Raw genomic sequence first — 25,419 nt, 5'->3', positions numbered from 1 at the left:
TAAATATGTCCTTAAATACTTTTATATGATATTCTCTAATTGCAAGTAAAATATTTACAAAACAAACGCAACTCCAACAAATACATTTATACACTATAAGTGATAACTGTGATTAGCCTCTGTATAAGGGGTTTGCCATACCTCATGTGGCATATCTTTGGTATTTAAATTTCTATATTTACAATTTTTTTACGATAAAAGTTCTCTATTGATAAAAGGTTTTAAATATATATTTATAACCGTAGATATTTTCTCAATTACATTTTTTACCCTATCTAAATTTTCTCATATACGAATATATACATTTTCTTAGCTTTGTTTTACAATTTTGGTTCTATTTTGAACCCACTCCTGTCATTAACTGTCATTAGCTTACTATATGCCTGTTTTGTTTATTCAGACTTTTGAGCTTTTTAATTCGTTTCGAATTTTAGGTACTTGAGACAGTTTTATAACATTTTTGCCTGTAATCTTTCTTTTTTTCAGCTTTAATGTCCTTTTGGGATAAGGCTCCATTTACAGCTTGGATCTGATAAGTTAAAAATTTTAGCTGTTCACCTTATACCTCTTATGTCATTATCAAATGGTTCTTGCCTTTACTCTGAAGGTTTGCTTACCAGGGCTGCCTTCTGGTAGCTCCTTATAACGTTTCCAGGTCCTCTTGTCATCAGCTACAACCAAAAGGACTATTATGATCCTGTACACACAATAATTAATTATTTATAGTATTGCCACACTTTTTGATTTCTGGTCACAGTTTTCTCCTGGGCTATTCTTGTTTCCAGAAAAGTGGCCCTTCTGCAGAAAATACCTGGCTTTCATGGCACACAGTAATTTAGTTTTAGACATACAAGTGACAATGACTATTTTCACTTTAACTTCCCCCCTTTTAGTGGTCTTGTCTTACTTTTAAACTTCAACTTAAGTCATTACGTATTTTATGTGCCTTCTTTTAATTTCACTTGCCATGTTAGTCATTTTTATGAAAACGACTCCCACATAAGAGAGCTAAATTTTCTCCTGTCTACTTGGAGCATTTCTCCAATATTTCTGTTAAGCTCGGCCCGCGTTAACCAATGTAATGGTGGCTCTATAGAATTAATGCTACTTATTTTGTACCTATTCTGTACAATTTTCATACTAGTCTCGTTCGGTCAGTTCAATATATGCGTATAACAGAGTTTAACTGACTCCATTCATTTTCTTTTCCTTTTAATTTCATCTGGCTATATTTTCAACTTGAACCCCTCTTTTTTTTGGTTCGTTATTTTAATGGAGCCTAAGGTTTTTTCAAGTTTTCATTCCGTTTTTTTAGTAAGATAGGTCTTTTCTAAGCCTATATTCATATGTTTCATGTTTTATTCAATAACTTTTACAAGTGTTTATGCTAATTGCCCTTCTATGGTCAAATTCATTATCTCCTTATTTTTGAGAGGGGGGGGGGGGGTTGTCTAATTCGCAACCTGCATCTTTTTTTTACATTATTCAAATTTTTTTCTGTCCAAAAGTGTTAGAAAAGTACTGTATTTTTTCCAGCTGATTTTAGAACATTTTTAATTAAATTTTGCCCCGCATTTGCTAGTTCTCATTTATTCATAAAAATGTACATTTTTACAATATCCTGATTTCCGCAAAATTGTGTGGTTTTCATTGCAGACTCATATTCCTTGTCTGTGGTATTTCACCAAAAATTAGTGCCTATTTCGTGCCAAAAGTTGTTTAGAGATAGGGGTTATGTGGTTTCCCTATAATCTTTTATATTATTCACGTCTGGTATTATCTTCAGTTTAATTTGCGCCTTAGTTTTATACAGTCATTGAGTGTAATTTGTCCCTTTAGTGATATTTTGACTACGTATTACCCTGTTCTACAAGTTTATGGGTTTAGTGCCCGAAAAAATCTTTCCTCTTGCTATTTATTTTAGGAAGAAGTATTTTATACGAACACTCAGCCCAAACCTTCTCCAGTTTGACCGATATTTCTAATGTCAATTTGATTAGCTTGGTGGATCCCCCCCCAATGACAAGACGTTTAGCAGTTTCGTTTTTAAATGCCAATTGTCCTGTCATTGGTTTCTTTCACCTGCAATATCTTTGCCCTGGTTATTTCTGTTAATGGTGCGTCGTGAATTTATTTAATATGTGAAATTAATTTTTCCCGAGAAAACTTTGTTTTACACTGTGCTATACTTTTTAAATGGTGACCCATTTTATCTACGGCTTCTTGTTTATATATATCGTCCTTTTGGTAAGTGTTTAATTTATTATATCTTCTACTATTTATAACAAGATTACAGTTAGCTTATACATGTCGCGCGCACATAATGTAAACTCTCGCTGTTTTTCCCATTATAATAATTTAAAAAGTCTTCAAAAACAATTTTTCAAATTCAACAGTAAATTTTACTTCAGAGAGTCAAAGGTTAGAAGATGCTTAGCATTTACTCAACAACGAGAGGCCAGCAGGGGTTAAGCTCACTCCAAATTTGCTAGCCTCCAATGACCCTATTTCAGTAAACTAAACCTCCTTTGTTTTTTTTTGTTTTTTTTCTTAAATTATTCCCCCAAAATATATTTTTTTTTCAATATAAATATCAAAGGAATTGCCTTTTAATGCTGATTCTAATTATGTATAATTTATTTAGTTTCACAACACCTATTTATAAGTTACGTGGCCTTACTCAATTTCTTTTATGGAACGTAGCCTAATTCGTTTTGACAAGTCTTGTCATTTACACCATTCGCGAAGTTTTATCTCGTCTCGGAAACAAGATTTTTGCAGGAAGCCATGATGTCACTTCAGATTGGAGCTTATTTCTTTTCTGGGAACCTTACGAGTATTTAGGCTAAAAAATTTTGAATTTCTTTTCTACGGGATTGTAATATTTTTTTTTTTATTTATTTATTTTTTTTAATGGCGATATATATTGAGAGGAAAACTTTGATGTTATTTACATACCGATTAGAAAAAGAAAATATAGATAGTTCTTTAGAGGCTTTTTACTGGTTTTATTTTTATTTATTATTTTTTTTTCGTCACAATCGTTTTATTCAAATATTAATCTGCTGAGGGCTACACTTGTTCTGCCTTTCTCCGTTTTCTGGTCCGAGTTTCGGACCCCAAATTTTTTCTTTTATTCTTTATAATATTTGCAAGTTTTTCCGTGGTCTCTATAGTGCGGTTTACAAGGCTCTGAATTCAAGCGCGGTTTTGTTTCCTCGTCAAATATCTTTAATCTTTGTTTCTCCTGATGTTTGGCCTTTTTCATAAGTGTTTTAGCTACTTGTGCTGCTGACAAGGGAACTTGTTGCTGCCCCTCCGGTTTCTGTACTTTTCTCCATAATTTCTGTCTTAAAGAGGGTTTTCTTGACGCTGGCCCAGGTTTAGTGATATCGGTTTCTGTAGAAGAATTATCAGTGTCAAATTCTGTTAGCTCTTGTCTGGTAGATGGCGTTTGTTCGAAAATCCATTTTTGCGTTAAGACTGTAGGTGAGTCTAATATATAAAGATCAGATAATTCATTGGTTCCTTCCAATTTTTCTTCCTCTGTGGATTTTTCCCTTGGTTTATCTCATTTTAAACCCTTATGTTGTGTTTGATCTTCTTCCTCGCTAGTATCCAATGAGCATCGAATATTTCTCGTTTTCTCTTGTTTGTGGTGTAGAGTTTGTAGCCAAGACTGGGCTAAATACTCTTCCACTCCTCCCAACTTTTGTTGTCATTAAAAAGGTCATAAAATTCATATGGTCTTCTGATATATACTGGTGAAACTGTTTGCTCTATTTCTTCGCCTGAAAGAATAGGTTCTGTTTTCCACGGTTTTGAAAAATATCCCTTTTTCATTCTATTGTGGTTTACTACTTCTTCCTTTTCCTTATACTGATGTTTTAGAACATATATTAAGTTATTTGGTAGAATCTTCATAATCCTGTAGGGTCCATCCCATTTCGGTTTTAACTTTTTTGTTCCTTCCAGGTTAGTTTTGCACACATATACCAAGTATTATAAACAGTAATTTGTTTTATTGTTGCTTTTTCGGTCATATTTTTCTTTTTGTTCTGTTTTCGCATCTTCCAGGTTGTCTTTAGCTTGTTCCATAGCTTTTTCATTCGCATCACCATCTCTTGCTTATATTGGTCTAGGTTGTAATATATTCTATCATTTTGTATTTCATCTAAAAAAATTCTAGGATCTCTTATATGTTGCAAAAAAAATGGCGTTTCTTTTAAGGAACGTGAAAAAGCCGTATTTATTGCAAAGACTAAAAATGGTAAATGTTCATCCAAATTTTCATTTTCCTCTCTTACATGTATTCCCAGCATATAAGCTAATTCCCTATGCTTAAGTTCAACTTTTCCATTTGCTGCGACCATATAAGACGAGGTATTCCATCGTCTCACCCCCAGATATTCTGTAATTTCGTCTAATAATTTGGCTCTAAAACATGGCCTATTGTCGCTAAGTAAAACTCTAGGAAAAATTCCGTGTTCCAGAAATAGGCGATTGACCAAAACTTTCGCAATAGTTTTTGTCTTTTCATCTTTAATTGGAAAAGCGTATAAATATTAGTTAAAATGGTCGACTATGGTTAGTACGCACCTGTTTACTATCCTGGAAACTGGTAAACTTCCTCCGGTTCCCCAAATGTCTATTGATATAAGTTCTTCTACCCCTGAAGGGGTGGGGTAGAGACCTAATTCAGCCCTAGGGGTCCTTGGTGGCGATTTTTTTTTGGCACACTCTTGGCAGCTTTGTATGAAAGCTTTTACTTTTGAGTACATTTTTGGAAAATAAAAATTTCCTTTCTGCCCCCCCATAGTTTTTGCTTCCCCCATGTGACAGCCAATCGTTTCATGTGCCATCTGTATAATTTCTCCTTCCAGAGATTTTGGAATTACTGGAATAATTTTTAAGTCATTTTTTCTATATTCTTGCGATGGTCTATGATATCTTACCAAAACATTTTTACTTTCGTCCAGATCAAAATTATTTAAGTCCTTTAAAAAATGTTTAAAGTGCTCTGGCAGTTCCGTTCCTTTTGATAAAAAGGATTTCATCGCTAAACAAAAATCATCTTTATCTTGATGATTCGAAATATTTTCATTACATAGTACTTCTAGCCCTTCCAGTTCGTTCTGGATGGTTGTTACCAAATTTCCTTCTGTATCTGGATTTTGTGACAAATAATCATGGTAAAACGTTTGTAAGGCTCTTTATATATATTGGGATACATGAATATGTTTTGAGACGCAATATCCATCGCTTTAGCCCGCCTAAAGAATTTCGCATCGTATGTTGCCGAAAAAAGGATTTTTGATCTACGCGTAAAATGAATTTTTTTCCAAGTAAAAATTGTCGAAAATATTCTGTAAATACTACAACTGCCAAAAACTCCCTCTCAACTGTCGAATATTTTTTTTCTGCCTCCGACAGTGACCTGCTGGTGTATTGAACTATTGATTCTTCTCCTTCAGAATTTATGTTTAATAATATGGCTCCTATACCGTACCCCGAAGCATCTGTTTGCAAACAGAAGTATTGTGACAAATCTGTTAGTTTAAGTATTGGTGCCAGTAATAATTGCCTTTTTATTTCATTTAGCGCTTGTTTTGCGTCCACTGGACATTTGAATTTACCTGATTTTTTCAAAAAGTTTGTCAAAGGTTCCGCTATTGTTCCGTAATTTTTAATATATCGTCTGAAATAGCTTAACAAACCACAAACTGATCTGCAGCTTTTTTGATCTTTAGGAGGCTGTAAATTTTTTATGAGTGTAAATTTTTCTGGATTTGGTGAAATAGTACCTTGGTTTATCAGGTGTCCAAGAAATATTAATTTTGGTACCACTATTTTTAACTTTTCTGGTTTTAATTTTAAGCCTGCTCCCTCAAACTTTTCCAGTATTTTTCTAAGTCCGACCAAGTGGTCTTCCAGGTTTTCATTAAACAGAATTACATCATCTAAATAAGCCAAGGTATCTTATTTCCTTCCTGGTTCGTTATACTTTAACACCAAATTTAATTGTCAGAGGAAGCAATTTTGTATAAATGATTGGCCGAAAGGAGAGTGCTCAAGTAAAATCTTTGTCTCATTGTCTGAAATCACTGTTACTTTGTGATCGGCCTTTGAACTTAAAGCATCTTTACAGTAGTCTTTACTCGAAAAAAATGTAGTGTCATGTTTCATAGTCCCGAACGAGCCAAAAATCATATCAATTCTTAATAATTTCATCACGTCTTTTACCATGAAGCCATTTAGTGCCCTTAAGTCTATATATAATCTCCAGCTGTTATCTTTCTTCCTGACTATTACTAGTGGAAAACACCAATCGCCAACCCCTTCTTTAATTATTCCCTGATCTTCCATTTCTTTTATTTGGCTTTCTAGCCATGGCTTTAAATGATAAGGTGTATTATACGGTGACTTTTTGATTGGAGGGCCCTCTGTTGATATTTTGTGTGTGATTAAGTGAGTTAATCCGTAGTCCGGCTTGTGTCTTACAAAAGTCCATTTAAAATCCCAAAGAGTATTTTCCACCCTAGTTTTTACGTTTTCCGGTAAATGTTTTAAATCAAATTGCTGCAAAAAATCCGTTTTCGACATTCCATACTTTTCTTGTGGTTGCGATTTTAATGAGGATAAATGTTCGTGGCTAGTGAAGTTTACGCTTAATTCTGGACTGTTTATATATTTTATTTCCGAATTTGAAATCTTTTCCACTGATCCAAGTTCTATCTGGTTCAGTCTTGCTTTATTATTACTTAGATTTGATAGTTTAAGCACGTTATACTATTTTCTATTTTTATAACTATATTTTCTATGAAAATTATGGGGTATTCTTTTATTGTATGTCAACTTATCAGGATATCCATTATTTTAACCTTTCCTTTTTTTGTATTTAACGTCGCTGGAGCTTTAGCAGTTTTTCTCCCTTCTATTGGGATTTTTCCGCTTATTTTTAAGCTATAATTCGAACCTTCACTTTTGTTATCTGTTTTTACGCAAATTTACCTATTATTTTCATTTGTTTGGTTTATTGTTATTATATCAGATATGGGTTCCCATACGATCCCATATTTTCTGATGGCATCTACTCCTAGAATACAAGGAAATGGTAGCTGCTTGCATATTATTACTGTTACTGTTATTTCTTTATCCCCTGTGCTAAATTTCAATGGACATTCTCCCAAAATTGTCAGCCTGTGCCCTGTCACTGATGTCAGGGTATTCTGGCATCTGCTTACGTGATTTTTTACACTAGGAGGAAACCTCCTAGTGTAAGGTTTTTATGTCGCTCCTTACTTTCAGTTAAAAACTTGTTTTTTTTTGTTTAATCGATATGAAGATGACTGTATAGTGCTATACAGACCTTCATTTCTGGGAAAATGAAGAATTTGTATTTTTGAAAATAAATACTGAACGCTTCGCTTTAAGGTTCTAAACCATACTCAATTTAAATTTTCATCAGAATGAATTGAGTTTTAGATATGTTTCCTTCTTTTCCTAAAAACATCAGAATTTACGAATTTAAAATATTTTGAATAATCACTATAACTAGAGTATTTTGAAAAGTGTTCCGTTTTACAAATTTTTTATTTTTTTAGAGATTTACCTTCTTTTGAAAGATTACTCTTTGCCTACTTCTCATTAGTATGAATGGTTCTATATAATGTACGCATTTGGTCTTACCTATTTCGATTAATCGTTAATTTTCAGGCATGGACCTCAAATCTACTTAAAAATGTTAAATGAATCAAAATAATCTACTTCTACTGTACCGATTAAAATAAATAAAACTTGCTAGGTTTACAGGTCGGGAGTAACCTAACCGGTAGTTAGATAAAGATACCGCAATTTACTAAATTTACCAGACAAACCATATTTACCGTAGCATATACAATTCACTAAATGTATAGTTACCTACCTAGGTAAATAGGTAACAACCTACCCATTTAGTTTGCCAATAGTTTACACCACTTTTGATATGATATTACAGCTGATAATATACTGTGAAGATTAATGGAAAAACTGAGATATACCTCATAATCGTAGAAGATCGGTACTTACGTAATACGTCCAATTGAATAGGAGTACTCTTTCCAGTGCCACGGATATTTATTGCTGAACATGTATAGCTCCCCGAGGCTTTCTGTGTTACTTGTTGGATAACTAAGCTATGACTGGTCAAGAAATAGCCAGAGCCAATCTTGTTAGATAGAATATTACCCTGTAAGTAAAAAAAGTTATATGCAAAAAAAATAGACATTTGTTCAGATCCAGCGATATCTTTTCTCTGATCCATACTACTTAAAAAGCTCATTTTACCGCTTTATACGGTATAAACCAAAGATTGTACGCTGCGATTGGATCAAATTGTGACCGTTAAGATCAAATTATCAGAGCACTCTCTTCAAATTTTGAGCCTTGTGAGGATTGGAATTTTGCCAAATATATCCAATTAGCAGTTCAATCCATAATTGAAAGCTAACTATACAACTTAGTTCAAATTTTTGTTATTTAGAACACAAGTCCACTTAAAAGTTGAATAGGAGGTTTAATATGTACAAGCAAGGTTGTGAAGAGTTATTTTGATCAGGCTTGTCATGGAAACTAAGACAGAGTGTATTTTCCCAAAGAAAAGTTAAAACATTAGGCTGTCATAATGGTCGCATTATAATCCTTTTCATCCACTAAAAACAATTAAAACACTAATAGTAATACACCTCAAAACCTAATAAGTCTGTTTTCCAAGCACAAAAACCTAATATATTCTGACACTAGAGAAGAATAATTAAATGACCATTACTCAATAAGGTGTGTTTAATTTACAAGTTGGTATTCCTATAAGCCTTTTGAAGAAGTTCTGTGTTTCAAATCTCAAGAATGAGAGTTAGACGGCCGTCCATATTTAGAAAGACGTATCTACGCTTTTCATTATTTCGATAAATCACGGCTCGAAGTTTAAGTTCTTACAAGAGCTCCAGATACGGTTTACAGTAAAACTGGAAACTGGCTAGTTCTGGAAATTGGTTAAATAGATGAAGACATATAGGGCTGTAATGTTCTTAAGTAAAATTTTCCGTTATTACCTCCTCGAAGCCCCAGAAGGTAGATACGTACTTTTACCATTGGGCCTTTACTTATATAATGAGGCGCTTCCAAAGGCAAAAAAGTGTATCTGACCTATAGGCTACATACTTTTACCTTTGACTCGAGACTCAAATTTAAATCTACTTCCAGGGGTAAAATCCTGTATAAAACATCTAACGCCGTTTTACACAGCCAAAAACTCCATGTCAATGACGTATGCCGAAGGTGAAACCACGTTATGAAGCATGGAAATATTCATTTTTTTCGAATATTTTTTTTTCAAATATATCAAATAATTTTTTTCCGATTATATCAAATATTTGTATTCAAATTTTTCAAAAAGTTACTTCAAAAGGTATTAAAAAAAACGTAAACGAAATCACTATAATGCTGCAGGCAGCTAAGAAACAGAGTTGTGCCTCAGCAAATTGACTGAAGCTGTTGATGAAGGCATAGATTGCCAAAACGCACGAAAATATTCAATCATGAAATGTATAAGTTTTTCTAAGATGGCCTTTTTCTTTTCTTGCTTGATCCCTCTTGGGCAAGAATTGGATCTGGCAAAGGATAATGTGCCTCCTTTATTTTACTAACCAGAATTTGTGACACGAAACTTAAACCCTTTTCTTCAGCCTCAGTGCTAGTTGCATAGAACCATTCTGTTTTTACCTCCTTAATATAGACTTAGTTTAACTCATCCCTGGTGACCCCCAAGTTCTTCATAACAATACCGGGAGCTTTCAAGCTTTTCCATTAGCTGAAGTCTTCCAAGTCCGTTTTCACGGCTTTCGTGAATTTGCTATGGTGTCGCACAAATCCTCAAAGTCAAAGACATCCCTTTTTCAGATTCGAAACTTAATCGATCAGTGTATGGAGTCAGCCCTCATATGGGTAAGATCTTTCACTAGATATTTGATAAAAATCATTTTGGGTCCACGTTCACTGTTGACTAACAGTACAAATTCACTAAAAATCGTCCAAATGTTTGTAAATAAAAGTGAAAATTTCCCTATTCCTCTTTGTGACCTTGTGGTAGGCACTACCTATATCAGGTGCATCGCGTCCTTGTCGAGATTCATTCCAAACTGGTTTTATTGGGTGGCCTTAACCGGAGCAACCGTCTTATTAAAAGACAAAAGTCTTGATAGACAAAAGCCTCCTTTCTGCTGTGTATGATGGGAAGCAATAACACTTTTTGTAGATCCTCCGTGAGCAATATGGTAGTTGAATCTTTTTCGTATTTATCCTTATTTTCAGAAAGTGTTCTAGGCACTTATTCAAGAAGATTTCTGTGCTTTCTATACGGCCGTGTCTCTTTCTTAGTTGCCTCACTATTTGAACCAGCAGTTCTTGTAGCCCGTACTTTCTCTTTTAGTAGTATGCAAATCTCACAGCTGTCATTTGTAAAAATCTCTTTATCGTTCTTGCCTAATCCTGGACAGCCAAGGAATATAGACTTGTTGACAAATCTTCAACTTTTGGGGTAAGTGTGGAGTTGTCACAATTTTAGGAAGGCTCTACCTAAATGCAGTTTTTTCCTATATGCAGCTTCTTGGATAATTTTCCTTCTTTAAGTGGCAGGATTTCAATAAAGAAACAAGCATCATTTGCTTTGATTTATATTCTTTGCTCCAATGTGTGTCATAGTTTTTTGTGAATTCCTCTCAAGAAAACTTTAAACGTGAGTTTGGGAATTTTTCAGATTTACAGCCAGGTTCGTCAGGAAAGGGATGCTTTTTAATATCTCTCTCAAATTTATCTTTTTCTGAGCAAACTCGTTTTGGAGTAGGGTCAACAATAGACCTCTCTTCTCTTTCCCCATTTTCTTCATATCTGTTTCTTCCATCTTGTCCCCAAGACCTTGCTGCTATAGTATGCATGCTATGCGATTCAATAACACGCATAGTAAGGTCTGTGGAATCGGGTTCACAAACATCATTGTGATTTTCATCAGATTGTTGATTTTCAATCTTACCTGGTTATGTTGATTCTTATAAGCCACATCTTAAGCAAAATCTTCCAAGGGCAGGAAAGGATCATGGCTCAGGCACACTCTGGAAAATTTAATGGAACATGATTACTCACCAAAAGAGGAACTAAATCAGTAAAGAGTTTTCTCCTCGTCTTTAAAGTCGTTGGCCATTCACCATCAGAAGACTCAAATATCCCTTCAACATCCTTCCAGTCAATATTAGTCTTGTTACTATCACCTCTACTTAAATATTCTTTTTCATATTCTTCATCTACAATGTTTTTAAGTGGTGCCTTAGTTTTAGCCCCTCCTTTTATTATGTCCCTTGATCGAGTATTTCCAGAGGAATATGGGGATATATTTGTTGTTTGATTTATTTGGATGGTTTAATGGGGGATCTAGCTACTCGTGACTCTTTTTCGAAAGATGGCAAATCAGCAGTTGAATTTGATGTCTCATTTATATTTTAATTACTTTCCAGTGTCCTGAAAAATTAGAATTCTATTAGTTTTTATGGATTATTAGAGCTCAGTAGGATATTTGCAGTTCCCTAAGCACAATCGATTTTTTTTACCAGATATACATGCATGAAGAAATGGTATATGTTAGTGATTTTCACTATATGCATTAGTTTGCTAGATGTGAATACTGATGTAGGCTAGCTTTCTCTGTTCCAAGTTATCAGGTTTTAGACATCAACAATCTGGTTTTAGATGGTTGTTATTACGTCCCTTTCCTGTATGTAGATGCTATTTATATAGTTAAGGGGCTAACTCATAGGTAATCAGAATTTTGCGTCATTTTACCCGAAGGTTTAAGCCTACTTTGAGAAAAAGTTTCAAAATAGCATGATGCAACAAAAAAATCTCACCTTAATATAATCTCTTTCTTTTTGTATAACCAATGTCCTCTGAAAAATTAGAAACCCTCTTGAGATTCTATGGGTACTCTTTAATATCTACAAGTTGCTTTTGCTCTGGTAAAGATGATGATTATGCTTAGAATCATTAAATATATGTACATTGACCATTGTTTTTTTTTCATTTTAATGTGCCAGCCAAAGGCAAAAGTACATACCAAGGGCAAAAGCACGTATATACAGAGATACGTACTTTCACCTTTGGGATGTACCACAAAATCTATTAGATACGTACTTTAGCCATATTCTATTTTCATTAATACTTATAAGATATCCTTATTATATATATCAGTCGATTCGGAACAATTTTTTAGTATGGTGGTATCAATAAGTCGAAAGGGAAAAAAGTGTAGATATGTCCTTTTCTCTTTGGACGGCCAGGGAGTTAGAGCTTGGAGTTGTTTCAATTCTGGAGTTAAAATCCGGAGAGTTATAAAATAAAGATTAAGCAGTCGACATAGCTAACACTGACCAGCGAAACTGATGCCTTTGGAAATTTGACCTTCTTTTTTTTCGTCACGTCTTGATGCTTTGAAAAATCAATAGTGATGTTTTGGCTAAAATCCTGTTGAATAAGGAATTTTTCGGAACAGTTTTGCATGTACTATTGCTTTCAACAGTGGGTTTATCCAAGTAAAACATCCCACTCTTGGCCAGTAATATTCAAGTATTCAAACACATACATTTCAAAACTACTACTACTAACTAGTCGCAGCACTAATTGTCCCAGTATTCAAAGCCTCCCTCCTTACACCCTCCCAGTAAGTTTCCATTTCCTTTAAATCTTCCTTTAGGACATCCTCCCATCCCGGCCTTGGACGACCTGCTTTCCGTTTAGCCCTAGACGGATGGCCAAAATGGACCAATCTTCGGTAATCTGTCTTCCTTCATCCACAGAACGTGCCCTAGCTATCTAAAGTTTTTTATTATAGCCCTTAAAAGCAGGATTGGGTCACAATTTTCGTGCAGCCTACTGTTTGAAATACGTTCATTCACCCGGGTACCCTATACAATCCGTAGGCAATTTCATTGGAAAACATCTAACAAACCTTCATCCGCTTTTCGGAGTGCCTATGCTGAAGAGTCATCACAGTAGCTTCAGAAATTCTAATCTTGGTTCGCAAACTTATCTTCCTATTCTTCCAAACCTTTTAACTGTAAAAAAAACATGAACCTTGGCTATTCATTCTACTTTTAATATCTTCACTACTCCCACCGTCTCAACTAATATAACTGTCAAGGTAAATGAAGCTGTCCACCTGATCAATCTTTGTAGTCTGTAGTACATGTCAGTAATTTGCAAGAATTTAATATAAGAAATTGCAAAATTAGATGATTCCAAAATGGCCAAATTCAAACCAAACGGAAAGTGGGGTTTTAACGACTTTTCTTGATGGGAAGTTGTTTGTTTTTAGCCGAAAACCTTATGAAGGACATGTTACACCATATTGTCGCAGCTGCCAAAACAAAAAGCTCTGTGGGAGTCTTCAGTCTACCGGAAAATTGTTCTTACATATGAAGGTGAACCTAAGTAACTTAAATAAGTCAGTACCTAAAAATACAGCACTCTTATAATTCCCATGGAACTATTGACAAAGTGGGACTGATTCAAAGTAAATATGCGGATTGGTATCTTCTGGTAGCAACACCATGTTTTGTTCTGTATATTATTTTGTCATTTGGGCTGTCGAGTTGAACAGAATCCCTCCATTGGAGGCAGAATATAAACAAATGGCTTCTTAATGTACATCTTTGATTCTATTCGTAGAATCAAAGTTTTGTATTTACAGTAATGATATGTGGAGAATGTTGGGCTATTTTCGGGTACCGGAGATAATATTCTTTGTTTAGACTCACCAGCTGAAAAGTAAATGCAGTGTTATCATGAGTCTCAATCTGAGCAAGTCTTGGCTGCTACAATTCGTGAAAAATCTGCCTCGAACCAGTGAGCTGTGACACCAAGGTAGCTCTTGTTGTGTGCACTCCAATTATCAGCTGCTATTACAAAAAAAAGTGCAAGGTTTGCTCTGATCAGTACCATAACCAGCTGATTTCTAGGGGGTTGGGAGTCTACAATGTGCCGAAAAAACGCGCCAGAACAGCGCACCCACTTTTTCGTGTAGTACTGATCTGAATGTGTGAATGTCCAACCGGAAAATTTGATCATCATTTACATATTACAAGACGAAGGCCTCTGATTACTACGGGAAGAAAGGCTTTCAGAGATCTGACAGCATGTCTGGCGCCATAAGTAACAGTTGCGTCACAGAATATGCTCAGACTGAGAATAGATTCTATGTTTGAAAATATGACATAAGTCGGCTTGAAAAGTTCGAAAACTTGAATATCCTGCGTACAATAACTGATACTTAGAACACAAGCAACAAAATCTACCTGGACTTCACAGGTCACTGACTCAAGGGAGATATTTTAACAGGTTCTAATACTATAAGAATACCACGGATTTGTTGGGATTCCTAATCACACTGCATATACATTTCAGCTGAATAGTGTAAACGAAGAGTATGATTTCTCGTATGCAAAGATAACTAAAACTATAACAGACAATAAAATTAACTTTGTAAAGACATTTAAAGAATATGCAGCCTCAGTGGAAATTAAAAGCGAATATTTTTATGGTAGGTCCGATGAAATTTACTCCTAAGAGGAGCTCTTTGTCAGTGTTTAGCAGCATTCTGGTGAAGTAGGTGCTCCTCGAGCATTCAGTACAGGGTCAGCGGACAGGATCCTAGCCAGTAGTACTGCTTAAACTGACATGGTTGATGAATACCATCTACCAGACTATTTCTACTGCTTCAGCCACATGCTTAACTTAGTACCAACTGCAGATGCTGAACAGGCTCTCACGTGTAAACCTTACAAAAAGTTTAGTAGAGCAGCATTTACAAAACACCATCTTTTATTAAATAAATTTTGTTGGAGTACTAAAGAATCAGACCAGTTTAAAGAATTAATGGGGAAGAAATTTATTTTTCTAAATTACACATAATTGAATTCTAGGTTTGATGCTGCAAAGTGAGTCATATTTACCAGATGACATATAAACTCACAAATGCTTGTGATAAACTGAAGGGGCCACGACTCACAAGTGCTGAAATTGAGCCATTGACTGAATGTGTAAAGGTAAGTGAGACTCTCGCAAGAGCTTTAGACGTCTTGTATGGTGAGAAGGATTAATTCTTAGGCACAGAATTGCCTGTTCTGATAAGACCAAAAAAGAATCTGGGAGACATGAAACGTTGCGGTGCTCTGTCACATGCAAATGCTCTTGCAGACACAATCCTAGCTGCTATCAAGAAATGTTTTCCAACGTAGAATTTAGTAGAATTTCCTCAGTAGAATTTAGTAATGACACCTTCAGAGAGTTCTTCATTTGTCAGTCGTACTCATCTTAATTTCAAAGTAAGATGGGTGTCTCGTGATGATAAAAGTGTACTGATGGAGGCAATAATGGTGGTTGACATGTTATAGATCATGAACGAACTACCAACAGAAACCTGCCATGCGCTATAGCTTCTGGAAGAATACAGTAATTAGACAATGCTCATCTTTTTTTTGTGCTTGACAGTCGAGAGCCAAAAAATTGGAACCGGATGATTTGAGTAACTCGTTTTTGGAAGTAGATTTGCTCTACTGAGACGCACAAACAGACCATTTCTTTCAGTACCCAACAGTGTTAAACGTTCTTAAAAAGTATTGGGTCATCTGCACCAGTTGAGCGTCTCTTCTATATTGACGGTTCGATCCTCACTTATAAAATAAATAAGCTGGAAGACAAAACAGTTGAAAAGTTGCTTCTGCTAATGGCTAATAAAAGTGTTTACTAATCTCCTTTGTAGTTTCATTTCTACCTTGGGAATACTCCTTTAATTCTACCGTAATGTTAAGAGAAACAATTTGTTTATTTTTCATGAATAAACGCAGAAACAATATTTGTTATATTTGATATCCTACTATATAGACTTTTCAAGTCTTGTTTTTAAGTATTTGAAAACGTAGCTTGAGTATTTAAATACAAACTAAATCTTAGGCCTAGTATTTCAAATACGAGTTTAAGTACTTTTGAACCTGGTTATTTTGGATTTGCATTTGATATATTTTTCGAAAGTATTTTGAACATCACTGCTTTTGGTGAGGTAAATTGATTTTTCTGGAATCAATTATTGCTATCAATTAAGGTTTGCTGAAATGCCTGGAAACCGCTGTTTTCCTTTGGAGCGTCCTTTGATCAAGAAAAACACAAGGAGTTGACTTGAGTTTTTGACTGTACATTCAATTATGGTTCACTTTCTATTTTTAAAAATAGAAAGAGAGAGCCATTTTGAAAAAAATGGCTCTCTCAAAGTTCTTATCGGATGGGTTTGATGAAAATAGGGCGTGGAGAGGGTGGGGCTAGTTGCCCTCCAATCTCTTTTGACTCCTAAAAAGTGAACGAAAACTTTCAGTTTCAAATCAAATGAGCCCTTTCCGAAGTTTACACGAGCATTACTTCCATAAGAACCATATATGCCCCAATAGCATTACTTTCATCACTTGCCCCTAGGCCATGGGGGCAAGTTTTTCTTATATGACCTTTGAACTATTTATAACAAAAGTGCTATCTCCGAATTTTTATCGGATGGGTTTGAGGGAGAAAGGGTGTGTGGGGGGCTACCTGGGTTTGGATATCTTTTGACTCTTAAAAAGTGAACTAAAACTTTCAATTTCCAATCAAATGAGCCCTCTTTGCAGGTTATACGAGCATCCCTTTCATAAGAACCCTATACGCCCCCAGTACAACACTTACAACACCTACCCCCCGGGCCATGGGGGGTTGTATCGACACCGGAGTTTCCGTTCTCTATTTTTTATCCATTTTAAAAAATGGCTATTTCAAAATTTGTAGCGGATAGGTTTGGGGAAAAAGGGCGTGGGGGGGGGGGGCTAGTGGCCCTTCAATCTCTTTAATCTTAAAAAGTAAACTAAAACTTTGAATTTCCAATCAAATGAGCTCTCTCTGAAGTTTATACGAGGGTCCCTTTTATAAGAACCATACATGCCTTCAGGGAAACAATTATAACGGCTTCCACCGGGACCTGGGGGCTGTATTGACTCCGGAGTTTTTCTTATCCAGCCTTTGAACTATTTTTAACAAAATGTGTATCTCAAAATTTTCATCAGATGGGTTTGGAAAAAGAAGGCGTGGGAGGGGGGGGGGTGCCTAATTGCTCTCTGATCTCTATTCACTCTTAACAGATAAAATCGAACTTTCACTTTCCAAACAAATGAGCCCTCTCTGAAGTTTAAACGAGTATCCTATTTATAAAAACCATATATGCCGCAGTGCGTAACTTACAACGCCTGCCCCCGGGCCCTGGGGCACCTGAGTTTTTCTTATCTGACCTTTGAATAATTCTTAACAAAATGGCCATTTCAACATTTTTATTGGATGCCTTTGGGGAAAGAGGGGCGTGGGGGGGGGGGCTAGGTGTCCTCCAATCTCTTTTGAATCTGAAAAACTGAACTAGAGTTATCAATTTCCAATCAAATGAACCCTCTCTGAAGCTTTTACGAGCATCCCTTCCATAAGAACCATATATTCCCCCAGGGCATAACTTACAACGCCTGCTCGCGGGCCCTGGGAGGCTGTGTCGATCCCGGAGTTTTCGTTATATGGTCTTTGAACTATATTTGAAAATTGGCTATCTCAAAGTTCTTATTGGATGGGTTTGAAGAAAAAAGGGCTTGGAGGAGGGGGGAATAGGTGCCCTCCGATCACTTTTGACTCTTAAAAAGTGAACCAGAACTTTCAATTTCCAATCAAATAAGCCCTCTTTAAAGCTTATACTAGCATCCCTTCCATAAGAACCATATATGCCCCCGGGGCATAATTTACAACGCCAACCCCTGGGCTCTGGGGGGATGTGTCAACACCGGAGTTCCTGTTGTATAATCTTTGAACTGTTTTGAAAAAAGTGACTATCTCAAAATTTTTATCAGACGCATTTGGGAAAAAAGGGCGTGGCGGGGTGGCTGGTTATCCTCCGATATCTTTTGACTTTTAAAAAGGACAACTTTCGATTTCCAATCGAATGAGCCCCCTTTGAAGTTTAGAATTAGAACTTTCAATATACAATCAAATAAGCCCTCTCTGAAGTTTATACGAGCATCCCTTTCATAAGAACCATATACGCCCCCAGGACAACACCTTCAGCTTCAACCAACGGGTCCTGGGGGGTTGTGAGGACACTGGAGTTTTGTTATTTAATTTTTGAACATTAAAATAAACAGCTATCTCAAAATTTGTAGCGGATGGGTTTGGGGAAAAGGGGCAGGGGGGGACTAGTTGCCCTTCAGTCTTTTGACTTTTATAAAGGGAACTAGAACTTTCAGTTTGCAATCAAATGAGCTCTCTATGAAGTTTATACGAGCATCCCTTTCATAAGAACCATTCAAGCCTTCAGGACATAACTTAGAGCGCCTTCCCCTGGGTCCTGGGGGGGGGCTCGTATTGACACCGGAGTTTTTTTATCCGTCCTTTGAACTATTTTTAACAAAATGTATATCTCAAAATTTTCCTCAGATGGGTTTGGAAAAAGAAGGCGGGGAGGGGGGGGGGGTAGATGCTCTTGGATCTCTTTTGACTCTAAAAAGTGAACTCGAACTTTCAATTTCCAATCAAATGAGCCCTCTCTGAAGTTTATACGAGCATCTCTTTCGTAAGAACCATATATGCCCAAGGGCATAACTTACAGCGCCTGCCCCAAAGCCCTGAGGGATTGTGTCGACACCTGAGTTTTGTTATCTGACTTCTCAACAATTTTTAACAAAATGACTATCTCAAATTTTAATCGGATGCATTTGGGGACAAAGGGGCGTAGAGGTATCAATTTTCAATCAAATGAGCCCCCTCTGAAGTTTTTATGAGTATACCTTCCATAAGAACCATATATTCCCCCAGGGCATAACTTACAACGCCTGCTCCCGGGCCCTGGAGGGTTGTGTCGACACCTGATTTTTGTTATCTGACTTTTGAACAATTTTTTAAAAAATGGCCATCTCAAAATTTTATCGAATTCATTTAGGGAAATGGGAGCGTAGCAAGGGGGGGGGGGTAAGTTCCCCTCCAATCTCTTTTGACTCTCAAAAACTAAACTAGAGCTTTCAATTTCTAATCAAATGAGTCCTCTTTGAAGTTTTTACGAGCATCCCTTCCATAAAAACAATATATTCCCCCAGTGCATAACTTAGAACGACTGCCCCCAGGCCCTGGGGGTTTTGTTGACACCGGAGTTGTCGTTATATGATCTTTGAACTATATTTAAGAAAATTGCTGTCTCAAAATTTTTATCGGATGCATTTGGGAAAAAAGGGAGGGGGGGGGGGGGGCTGGGAACCCTCCGATATCGTTTGAATCTTTAAAGGTGAACTAGAACTTTCAATTTTCAATCAAATGTTCCCTCTCTGAAATTTATACGAGCATCCATTGCATAAAAACCATATATGCCCCCAGGGCATAACTTACAACTCCTTCCCCGGACCCTTGGTGGTTGTGATGACCCCGGAGTTTTCGTTATGTGATCATTGAATTATTTCTAACAAATTGGTTGTCTCAAAATTGTTATTGGATGTATTTGGGGAAAACAGCGTGGTGGCTTGGGGCTAGTGGCCCTCCGATCACTTTCGACTCTTAAAAATGGCACTAGAACTTTCGATTTCCAATCGAATGAGCCCCCTTTGAAGTTTATACGACGACCCTTTCCATATGAAGTGCGTCTGGGAATAAAAGTAATAAAAAAGTATTAATAAAACATTGGAGCCGTATATCTATAGGCAACGCTATAGCATTGCCCTCTGATACTACCCAGGTAAGTGAAGCTATCCACTCCACCGATCTTCCCGTTAACTGACATTACTTCTTGACTTTCAAATAGTCACAGTCTAAGCAAATGCATCTTTTTATCATGAAATTTTAAGTCACTTCCGGAACTGTTAAAACAACCAACAATTAATTGATTTCATTAATGTTTTTATTCAGGTTACACAAATCGCATGCATAATCAGAGTCTTGGAGAATTGGACCTTCCCAATTGATTCCAAGCTCTTCCATAGCCCACACATTATACTTTAGCACAAAATCCATCAAAATAATCCCTGGAGTTTTTGCCAACCGGATGAAAAAAGGCAATGAAACTGTTTGTAAAGAAGTATGATAAATAAAAAAGATGAAAATACTGCAAAGAAACAAAGTGCGTACAACAAGCTAAAAAGTGCGTAGATACGTGTAGCTGGCAAACAAACATCACCACGCAGCTTAGTAGCACTAACATGATGTGGCGATTTCTGCAAAAGACGTAAGATGTCTTTTTATGTCACAGCAAGCCACCCCCATATAACGACACCCTAACATGGGTGTAGCAAAATAAAACATTCAAACGAAACACTGAATCGGGAGTCAAAAAAGGATTATTACTAAATAAACTAATTAAGTCCTTTTTCAATTGTCTCTGTTATTGTGGGTTCAATTCACGAACATTTAGGGGAAGAAGTGAATATGTATTTTCAACGTCTTGGGGCGAGGAGGGCGCAATTTGTTTCCTTTTTTTCAAAGAAAATACCAAAATTGGCGTTTTTCAATGGAATCTCCCCCCAAAGTATTGTTCAAAATCTAGGAAGACCGAGCAGGGCACATGCAAACCTATCATTTGATGTCATTAATTAGTTATTATATTTTCAGTTGCTTTGAGTGTTGTGAGAGAAATGGCTCATTACTTGTATATTCTATTTTGGGGATAGTTACTGTATATATTACAATTACGTAGCGAGATATTTACGTCCGCTGAAATCATGGTCTTCTCTTATGTCGTTCTGCAAAATCGTTCTGCATTATGTCGTTCTTATGTCGTTCCACAGTTGGAGAAATGGCTCAAAGGAAAGACGATCGTTGTACGATTTAGAATTTCTATGACATGGGGAACTCAGAACCTTTCGATGAATGTTGCTTTTGTTCTTGTTAAGTATGTGGGTATAATTAAAAAAATCACAAGCTAATCTGTTATTTTGGTAATGTTGAATTGGTCATACATACAGTTACTCATTGATATGGGACGCCAGTGCGTTAAAATTAGTTTTCACTTACCTATTCAGAGTTCTCGAAAAATCCAGGAGCTGAGACCACTTATACGAAATATACTTCTCTGGAGGCATTCCACTGTAAGCCTCTTCGCAGGTTAATCTTAGTGATTTGACTAGATAACTGAGCCCTTCGAAAGAGGTAGCTAAATCCTGTTATTACAGATGGAAATAAAAACATTTTACTGTCAAAGGATGCTTTTATTTGTGTATAACTCGAGAATAGAAATTCTTAAAGTACTTTGATGAAGAAGAGAACCTGGTCTATTGTTCTCATGCTGCTACATTAATGACTTAAACATCATCTACGTGAAAGTTGAATGAGGGCTTTCTAAATCCATTAGAAGGGGTCTTTAAGTTATCATTTTTGTAAGGAAAGTCAATTTGCATCAATAACAGTTGTAGACTAGGTGCCTTCAAAAGAACAACATGAAAACGTTGTGTTCACTTTCAATAAGATGAAAAAAACATGCCAACCAAGACTGGGCCACTGGAGAGGATTTGGAAATTATTTGTATGCTTTATTGTCATAAACATGGATAAAGAAGTTCCGATGCTCCATTTATGAGTCGCAGAGCCATAATGTGGCTATATAGTCGGTGAAAAAAAGAAGAGAATGACAGAAAATATAAATTTTATCCCAGGCGCCCAGAATGTGACTACAAACCCCATATTTAACCCAATGCGAGATATGTTTTATCTTCTCTACAGATAATGTTAGTGTAATAAAGCCGTTTTTTGGCTATTCCAAAATTTGGCGATTGTTTCAAAACCTGTAGTAAAAGTTTGCTAGTTTATCTAAGCCCGTGTATAAGAGGAATCTTTGTTGGCCCATTTATCTTCAGGCCTAAGGAGTATATATGATACGAGGTTTGCATGATAACAAAGAAGAAAGAGCCTGTGATTGGCCTTAAAGAAATCGTTGTAGTTATCGACAGTAGTTAGTAGTAAGTTTTTTTTTTCATTTTAAGCTTTATTTGCATATTCAATTTAAGCATTACTCGCTTTAAGCTTTATTTGTTCATATATAATATTACTTGTTGTATGTTTTTTGCTATGATTGTTTATTTCATTTATGTTTGTTTTTGGTTTCATTTATTCTTTAATAGTAATTTCTGGTCGTTTTGAGTCTGAATTTTAACAAGTATCTATATCTGCTGATCTTAAGTTTAAAATGGCCTTTACTTTTCTTTGAAAAACTTCTTTTACATTTTTTTTAATTAATTGTTAGTAAAGCGTGAATGAAGAGGTAAAAAGGAGAATAGCCAATGTCTATGTTTTTTTTTACAGTTAAAAAAAATTCAGATTAATAGGAAGATAAGTCTTCCAACCTTCTTCCAATTCGAATCCAGTCTTCCAATTCGAATAACTGGAGCTACGTTAAAGGGATTCGATACCTTAAAGATCATTTTATGACTCTAGGCATTAGCTGACCGCCTAAAGGCTATTGGGCTCATTAATAAATTTCCACAGCACCAAGGGGAACGCCCAAAGCAATTTTGTAAAAACTGATGGAGAATCTGAAATTTGTCGGTATCCTAGGTCTCAAATTATACATTTTTTTTTTACTCGCAGTCATTTATCTCTGTTATTACAACTAAACTCAAGTATTTGCGTTACAAGATATGGATGATAAAATAACGGTTTATAGCATGATTTTGCAGTCAATAAGTTGTACAGGCCTGTAATTGGGAAAAAGTGTATTTTGTGAAAGTGAGATCTGAACGTTTAGTGAGAAACGTTCGGAAATAACCTTATTCTTTTTTCTATCACTTCTAAGTTTTCTTAAAAATAGTACTTTTACTTCGATCTCGGTAAAAATTCACCGTATTTTAGTGGGGAGGAGGTAAATATTTTCTCTGTCCATCGAAACATCAGGCTAATGTGGTAAAACCAAAGAATATTACCCTGTAACACCTCCCTGTTTTTTCTACCACCATCATCACGACAATCTCTCTCTAACAACTCTTAATCAACAACAAACACTGTTTAACATTAAGAAGTATGGACCCCCTTCCCAAAATTTGCGCCAAATATATAAAAAAGGCAGAAGTGCGTCACGAAGTACCTCAGTTCTACGAGCTTAATTTTTAAAAGAAATTAATGAGGTGAAAAAAGTGTAAACGAGTATGATTAATGAAAGAAGAAGAAAATATGGACACAATATCAGCCGTAAATCTCCGTCCTCTCTAATATCTATCTACAGACTACTCTCCGTGGTTCTCTTAGGAAATCTCTTAGGAAAGGAATCTAAAAAAAAAAATGCAAACATAACGACTTCACTTTAATCAGAGATACTGCTATATTTAAAAAAAACCTTTATATGATAATTTGAGTAAAAAAATTAAAATTATATTCTTTAAATTAAAAAAATAATTAGTCGTCTATATGCAAATAATTCGGTAGATAGGTCGCATTTATCGCTGGGGAAAGAATTTATGACCGATCCATTCTTCAATGGTCTTTCCTTTGTGGTTTCCGTTCTTTTGTTTTTCTTTGGTCATTCCTTTCCTTCTGGGCAAGCTTACTTTTCCTTCTGGTTACTTTTCCTTCTGGTTCAAGATTACTTCAGAAGATTACTTTTTTTTGCAGTAAGGATGGTTTAGTGAAAGTTTTTCAGAAATATCTGATTTTTTTCGTTTTATCTATTGGCATGAGATTAATGTCACTCCTTACTTTCATTAAAAAAAACTTGTTTTGCTTATTTCATTTCTAATTGCATTTAAAATCGGGTAATTATTTGCTAAAATAAGGACCCTAGGAAAAGTAATAGAATAATAACATAGATTACATGGATTTAGTGCGTATATGTAGAAGTAGGCATATATGTAGATATATTATTTATATCTAGTATTAGTGAAAGACATCTTAAAATAATTTAACTGTGTTCAGAAGTAGAAACAATTTCCTTGCTTGATTTCGAATCACAAAAAAGATGGCTCCTGTTGGGACAAGGCATTGCCTGATCTGATTTATCGGGATGATTTATCGGGATTTCATATATATCTAATTGTTTTGGTCTGTTGATAGTACGTTTCCTAACTTCTCTTTTGAACCTATGACAAAGAGACATTTTCATAAAAATTAAGTATCATATACTGCTTTATCATGGTTAACTAACATGCTTTTTTTATTAACATAAGAGCCATAAGGTTTTGATAAGCATTTTGGTTATTCAGAACAATAGATCTCTTAGTTTTACAAGGGAAAATAAAACGTGACATATTGAAAGTCGGAGATATTTTCTTAGATAGAAAAAACAAAGTAAAGACTCAGGCTATCTAGCCTTTATAGCTTATCAGCGACAATGAAGGATAGCATATATATCTTCCGGGGCCTTACATCCGATCTTGAAGTTCTGGAGCAAACTCTAAGATACCTTCGTCAACGCAATTATAATGTCTACTTTGTTCAAAGCAATATTTTTCCCAAGTAATTATTTCCGTAACATAGGGATTATATATGTGGTCGTCAGATATGGCTTATTTTATGACAATTCTTGCGTTCTAGTGCTTTTTTAATGGGCAAAAACCAATCAAAATGAAACCTAAGGCCTATTCAACACATTTTCACCCCCACCCCCTGTTAACGTGTAATCGAATATAGTATCAAATTGAAATTTCAAGATAGCCTCTTAAATTACAATGGTTAAAAGGTCAAAAATATGCATGATGTGTTTACCTGAAGACACCCATATACTTTCAGAAATGTATTTTAGTATCTACATCATCCTGTCTTTCCATCATCCAATCAATAAAGCCAATAATGTAACGAAAAATTTTAAAGATTGTAAATCGCGAAAGAAAATTAAACGAATATCTCCGTCATATCTAATATCTGCCCCCAACAAAACGAGAAAGCAGAATAAAGATAAAGTTCTATTTACGATACAAAGGAAAAACGGAAAACTTAAACAAATAATCAAAGAGGCCTAAGGTCACTACTTTAATGCAAGTTCAGCTTGTTTTTTTTTTCAAGTTCAAGTTACAGTTCAATATGAGTTTTAATTTCAAAAACAAAAATATACATATACACTTAACACAATTCCCTGCACACCGCTACACTTTTGGGCCCTTAAAAAATATATACACTAAACACAGCGTGGACTACTCTCTTCTAATTTCTGTCCCTAACCACCATCAAATAAAAATAAATCTAATAAGACCCTTCCTCTGCTCGCACCCCTTAAATTATCAAACAAAAATATAATAAAAAACAATTATATCAACATATTCTAAGCATAATAATAAAATAAATAGATATAAAAATATTTTTTAACTCTCTTTTTAAAGGGGGTGTGAGACGT

At 35.4% G+C, this 25,419-nt stretch overlaps 1 protein-coding gene across 1 annotated transcript in view; it reads right to left on the bottom strand.

The window, feature by feature from the left end:
• The window catches only part of LOC148949200 (B-cell receptor CD22-like), a 76,412-nt gene that overhangs the window by 20,415 nt on the left and 30,578 nt on the right, over positions 1 to 25,419 (bottom strand). The window contains exon 4 of the mRNA XM_089092649.1: positions 8,068 to 8,227. Within this exon, the coding sequence (XP_088948775.1) occupies positions 8,068 to 8,227 (160 nt within the window). The remainder of the gene's footprint in view (positions 1 to 8,067; positions 8,228 to 25,419) is intronic.

Source organism: Artemia sp. Qi Xiang Cuo, chromosome 8, assembly GCF_049724085.1.
Source record: "Artemia sp. Qi Xiang Cuo chromosome 8, ASM4972408v1, whole genome shotgun sequence".
Lineage (NCBI taxonomy): Eukaryota > Metazoa > Arthropoda > Branchiopoda > Anostraca > Artemiidae > Artemia > Artemia sp. Qi Xiang Cuo.
The sequence above is the reverse complement of the archived record's forward strand: the minus strand, read 5'-3'. Positions and strand labels throughout refer to the sequence as shown.